At 30.4% G+C, this 6,460-nt stretch overlaps 1 protein-coding gene across 1 annotated transcript; it reads right to left on the reverse strand.

The window, feature by feature from the left end:
- Positions 1–528: 528 nt before the first annotated feature.
- On the reverse strand, positions 529–4,740 carry LOC143630169 (COP9 signalosome complex subunit 2). Its single transcript, XM_077099250.1, has 12 exons — positions 4,638–4,740; positions 4,445–4,537; positions 2,590–2,668; positions 2,260–2,500; positions 2,089–2,163; positions 1,863–1,997; positions 1,608–1,795; positions 1,459–1,527; positions 1,288–1,378; positions 1,053–1,187; positions 877–989; positions 529–789 (listed from the first exon to the last, which is right to left on the reverse strand). The coding sequence occupies exons 1-12, from the start codon at positions 4,645–4,647 to the stop codon at positions 699–701; spliced, it is 1,320 nt and encodes a 439-aa protein (XP_076955365.1). The 5' UTR covers positions 4,648–4,740; the 3' UTR covers positions 529–698.
- Positions 4,741–6,460: the final 1,720 nt, after the last annotated feature.

Below are 6,460 nucleotides of genomic sequence, written 5' to 3' on the forward strand. Positions count from 1 at the left end.
AAATTCTTATCTTTTTCATGTTATCAACAACTTTTACATACATTTAGGTTATACAATTGTGGAGGGGCTCTAAACCCAGGTTAAAGCGTCACGTCACGTCACGTTAAAAATCCACCCATTAATCACAGTGTTATAGTTTAAAGCCACACCCCTTTAGCATTTGGGCCTCACATATGTTGAAGATTTATTGTAGCCGCCCAATAATGTCTTGTAGCCCACAACAAGAAGTCTTAACAGAGAAAAGATCAAAAGGGATGTAGTCCCATAATACTAGACATATTGGTGTTATTTTCCGGTGATTGATCATTCTAGTCTCATGGTAGACAAAAATATGAATTTAATCACAACCTAAAAGTTGCACTCAGTAAAGAAACAATTTTATGCAACGAGCCATGATAATCATATAATCACTTGTAAACAACATTCAGTAGATTTAATAGAGGAAAAAAGAAAAGTGATGTGGTTACATAACTAGCTTATATATTATGCTAAAACAATAGCTTCTTCATGTACTTTAGCAAAAAATCAACATATCAAGAACAAAACACAAATGCAACCAATAACCCCTTTTTACCGCATTAATCCTCTTCATGTTCTGTGCAGATACAAACTTTTACCAATTGGACACGCCAAACAAAAAAAATGTCAAAAAGTAAAATACCAATCTCTCATCAAAAGTTATATTCTTAAAATACTTCTCAACCAACTCTGTTGCTAACGCTTTGATAAAGTGATCTTAGTTGTGTGTTCCATTTCTCCACCGCAGTGTATTTCTTCATTCCCTTTGACCTGCCATTATCCAAAGTACAAACTTACAACAATCACCTTTATAACATATGCAAATATCTTTTTTTATTATTGTATATTAGATTGTACCTGTCACCACACTCCAGCAGCCTGTTAACTTGATCAATATGACCTTGAACCCGATTATCCAATATCAGTGAAACTAAGAGCTGTTCCACATCAGTCTCTGGCACATTAAGCTCCTGAGAAACAATAGTTGATACATAAGCATATGTATCTATATATGAATATAAAAAAGCTGCTACCTTTGATATAAATGGGATTCTGATTCTTGTGTACGGTTTGATGAGCTTGAGTAACACTTGAGTTCTGATGTTTTTCAGAAGATCCTCAATATAATTTCTGATGAAGGGATCGTCCATGATGGTTCTTCTGTTACTCTGTCACAAATAAATTTTATAACATGTGTCAACTCATATAATAAAAAATCATAAACATGTTACTAGTTGTGCATAACTCATGGGCGCCTAACATGCGTACCTTTAGGATCTTCTCGAATTCCAATATTTCATTACGTTGATATGCTGCAATCAGGTTTGTCATTGCCAAAATTTCTGGATCATTTTTGTATCTGCACCATTAAATTGACAATCAGAAAAGTAATACTAAATTATGATCGAGGAAAGAAACACGATTAAGTTTGGCACATACGGTTTTGCTTCTTGCCCGTCAAATGGATTGACTTCGGATTGCATAAGCATGTTGGCCAGTACCAAGTATCTGTATAACATATTAACAACATACGTCAAATTACGTTAAAACAATAATGAGAACTTTAAAATTCAAAATCAAAAGTATACTTAAGACACTGGATTCTTCTTTGATTCCCAGCTTCATCATAGTTTTTAAACGCTTCAAAAAAGTCGGTAGCTGCTTCGGCCCATTGGCGTTCTGCCATGTGCATTTTACCACCACATTCATGTATGATACCCATGATCCTAGGATGAGGAATTGCTGATTTTATAGTGAGTGCTTTTTGGTAAAGTTGCTGTAAATAATACATAAAAAAACATGTTACAGATATAACATAAACCTAGTATTAGAAAGCATCTCACTTTAAGTTTCTTGTTGTTTTTTGTCTCTGTGTACATTTGAATCTCAATTGCATACACTTCCAATAACTGAGTTCCTTTCTTTTGATCATCGGTACCATCTGCCCGTTGACAAGATTTGTGAAGCTCCTTCAAAATCTATTTATGTATAAAAATTTTATGTTATATGACAGATAAAACACTAACAAAACAAAAGTATTGAACAGCGCTTTTTATGCATGTCACATACCTTATTCATTCTACCATATTCACCCATGTCAAAATAGATCTTGCAAAGCTTAAGATTTGTCTTAAACCATAATCTCTACAAAAGAGTTCCAAAAAAATTAGAACATTTTACATTAATTAGACTCGTATATGATTAGCATGGATCACTTTAGAAATAGGCAAAAAAGATTACCTCGTTTTTTGCTTCTTCGAGTGCTTTTAATGTGGTTTGATAGAATTCTTGTAGAAGACCAAAGTTTTGACTAGCAGATCCGGATACAAAATCCATGATATTGTTTATACACTTTTCACTGTAATTTCGGGTCACTGCAGACTTAATGTAAGTTAGCATTTCCCTATAAGCATCTGTCATCTCTTTGTACTTCCCTAAACGGTAATAAAGCTTTACGGTCTGTTTAAGTGCTTTGAATCCCCTGTTTAAAAGAGCAGGCAAAGCGAAACATATTATACTTTGCAAACAATAATTATATGAATATTAGCAATTTTATTCAAATAAACTCACCATTCTGCTTTCTCTGGCTCCATCTGAACTACTTCAGCAAAACCACTGAGTGCACCCTCTGGATCAGTCTCAACCAAACCTGTCAACAACAAAGAATGACATACAAATCAACCAACTGGTACAACATTAAACTAGTAAAGTCATACTTAATAAGATGAAAATTGTAAAATACCAAATGACATAATAACCAAATATTAGCCTAATTCTAGAACCAACACTCTGCATGTTTAACAATAAATACCCAAAAAAACTAACGAGAGCATACCATTTACACAAATACAAAAAACTTGTATACATGAAACAAGTTGACAAGATATAATGAAATGTCATCTTTAAACGTGAAACATAAAACCATTTGACAAATTTCACATGCTATAGCAGTATAACTCACGATATCGTCTTAATAGATAACAAGAGTAAATAACTTCTTTTTTGGATCACAAACTGAACCATTGGTAATCTTTTTCAAAGTAAAAATACATAATTTAACAATATGGCTATCACATACAGCTTACATATAACTAACAATTTTGAACTAAGGGACTTGAATACTTGATTTGTATCTATAACTTCTACACCTCTATTATCTTATTGCTAGTTTTTCATTTACTCATAACAATCGAATTGGAAGTAAGATGAAAAATTTTAAATACAAGTAAATAATCATCAGTCTCTTTTGGTAACTTTGTGTTTGTTCCAGTGACATGATTGGGACGTATAGTATATGCATCAATTCTATGTTGTATTACTGAATGCTCATCATAGTTGCTCCCAAAATGAACTACTTTGATGGTATAACTTATGACAAGTTGAGCTAAGAAGATGGGCAGCGTTGGTCAACGCCAAGTCCTCCCAGCGTTGGATCAACGTCCCACAGCATAGCACCAAGCTGACCATCAGCGTTGTCGATGACGATCATCATGATGAGTAATCTTTTCTTTAAATATAAACTTGAATCAAGCTTCTAACCCAATCATAAAGAGTTCAACCATTAAAGCACATCATTTTGACGGTATGACCACAGTTTCCTTTATATACAATTATTAGTTTACCTAAAGATTTCAAAATATCAACGCATCTATAATCTATAAACTTCATCATCACATATGTCAAGAGCACCAACATCTAGATATCAAAACCAAAAATTGCAAAACTAATGATTATGTTATTAGTAGAAGATGAGCAACATATAAGAAAATGATATAAAGTTATAATTTTATCTTGGTTAAGTAGATTGATTGATTGATTGAGTAAGATACATATATTTATGTCTGCAAAGCATTTATTGTGTTAGCCATACAAGATAAAATCCACCCACTTCAATGACTTACTAGTATGCAATTATGCGTGTTACCATTGATCACAAAGAAGTAACTTTACAATCCCACTCATCAACAAAACATTAAAGTAACTGATTTTCTCATATATCAAAATAAGCTCTTATTACTCTACTTTGTCAAAACTCTAATCCTGTTTCTAAAGTGATTGTATCTATGTCTGCTTAAATGTTGCCATAATTGCTATATACATATTTAAGAGAAGCCTAAACGGTTTCAATTTTCAACACATAATCAACTAAAACTTCTGCCATCTCTTGTCTGTTAAGTTCCATTCAACAAAGTTTGAGTTTTTATAGGCATAAATGACATAAAAAAACAACATTCAAATTGTACAACAGAAACTACAGCCTAGGACTAATAATAAAAATAATAATAACATAAGCAAAAGCTTTAATCCCAATCTAATATTCATCCAAGTGTTGCAATATCCAGTTATATCTTCTAAGTAAACCCATAAATAAAGAAAGAGGCTTGATTATTATTATTATTATTATTATTAAGTGGATGGGTGGTACCTTTAGAATTGTAATATTGGTTTTCAATGTCAACATCTTGCTCTTCAGGTTCCTCCTCAGAGTACTCGAATCCATAGTCCTCCATGTCAGCATCTGGATGAGATAAAAGAAAAAGAAAATCGTAATTGATTGAAACAATGCGAATCAATTGATTGAATAAACAAGAAACCCTAAAGTAAGAAATTGGGGAGACCTGAACCCATGATTGATTAATTAATTGCAGAAGACGATGAATAGATTAGAATCAGTGGTCTAGTCTAGGGTTTGGGTTTGGGTTTGGGTTTGGGTTTGGGTTTTGATTTTGAAGATGGTGGTGGTGAAAATAGCGACTTTAGTTGCGAGTATTCGAGTAATGATGTAATTGCTCGAGTCAAAAGGGGGTTTGGGAATTCGGAAATTTTTATTTTTATATATTTTAACAAAAAAAACGAACTTTTAAAATAGACTTACGGAGAAATTTATCATGCCGGGATACACACATCTTTCGATTCGGGAAAAACCTTCACTTAAGGCAAACACACGTAAACATTCGACCAAATATACGACAATATGATGAGATAAAACTTGTTTTTTTTTTCAAAATATGTATTTGTTATAAATCTACCTCTACCTATTCTAATAAAGTAAAATAATGTAGACACATGTCAGTTTGTGGTTAATTCTTACAATTGTTTTCCCTCCAAAACTAATATATGTTATAAATTAATAATTATTCATTTTCCTTTTACACTATATTTATATTAAATCTATAATATGATTAAATTATTATTTTTTTAAACTCTATTTATATTATATCTATACAATTTTATAATAATAGATATTTACATATTATATCACTACTCATTGTTAAAATATATTTCACAACATACTTGGTGAAATCTAAAAATCAACAACAAATTGTTAAATATTGAAAAGAATATAATTTTAAAGGTTATCATTAACATATTACATATGTATATTGTTGAAGAATGTAAATAAAAAAAACACTAATATGCTTTCAATTTACGAAGTAATTTTTTTAATCATTAAATTATAAATATATGTTTAAAAGTTGATCCTTTTTTTATAAATAAATCCATTTATCTGTTGTTGTTTTTTTGTACATTGTCATATAATTTTATAAATTATAAATATATGATTTAAATCTATCTATTTATTTTTCCGATTAATTTAGTAAACTATACATATATGTGTTAAATGGTAAGGAGAGTATATACCAACACTTTCAAATATATTAAAGTTTATCATATTTAGTTTCTTGTATTTTTTTATCAAGGATTGTTGCGGGTATTTTTGTGGAACTTAAGTTTGATTGTTACAGGTTAAAAGTTGGTTAATATATCATTTGATACAAATTAACTACATTTTGCTCAAATTTGTTACGGGTAAAAAGAGGTAATCTGAATATTTTTAAAATTTTAAGAATGCAAATATCTATATATTGTTAAATTTGTTACGTGTTCAAAGTTTTGACTTGAAAATGTAAAACAAATGAAAGTTAGAATTTTAAATGTGATTGGATTTCGAATTTATTTTTAAGGACGTTTTTGGAAATAGTCAAGATTCGGGATTTTGCACGTTGGGTATTTTTCCCTTGACTATTAAAATTTAAGAAAAAATGACAAGCACTTTCGACATGCCACCTCAAGGCCTATTAATGCTTCTAACTTTGATCAAATTAGAAAAAAATGTGTCAATATTGACTTTTCCTTGAATAGTGATCAGAATGTTTTATGTGAAACAATTATGTTCAAGTGAAGCAAAACATTCATAAAATTGAACGGGTTAAATGTTAATTTTTTTTGTCAATTGACAAAGTCGAGAAACCCCTCAAAATTATCAAAATCTTTTATTTTATGATGTCGCTCAAAACTTTATTATATGAGAAGTATTCTTCAAAATTGGTTCATAACTAAATTTATTTCAATTATACATATATGATACTAATAATAAATTTTAAATAGATGGAGTGTTCTTTAGCATGTTTATGCACGTGCATTATTTTTTAATTAAGTT

Source organism: Bidens hawaiensis, unplaced genomic scaffold (assembly GCF_021521415.1).
Source record: "Bidens hawaiensis isolate Kalapana, Puna unplaced genomic scaffold, B.hawaiensis_p1.1 tig00005588_1, whole genome shotgun sequence".
NCBI classification, from domain to species: Eukaryota; Viridiplantae; Streptophyta; class Magnoliopsida; order Asterales; family Asteraceae; genus Bidens; species Bidens hawaiensis.

What these genes read in the sequence shown, in the direction of transcription:
- LOC143630169 (XM_077099250.1), bottom strand. An exon ending in TCGAAGAAGCAAAAAACGAG is followed by an intron (nt 2,164 to 2,259) that starts GTAATCTTTTTT and finishes ACTCTTTTGTAG; the next exon opens with AGATTATGGTTTAAGACAAA. An exon ending in AATTCGAGAAGATCCTAAAG is followed by an intron (nt 1,188 to 1,287) that starts GTACGCATGTTA and finishes TATTTGTGACAG; the next exon opens with AGTAACAGAAGAACCATCAT.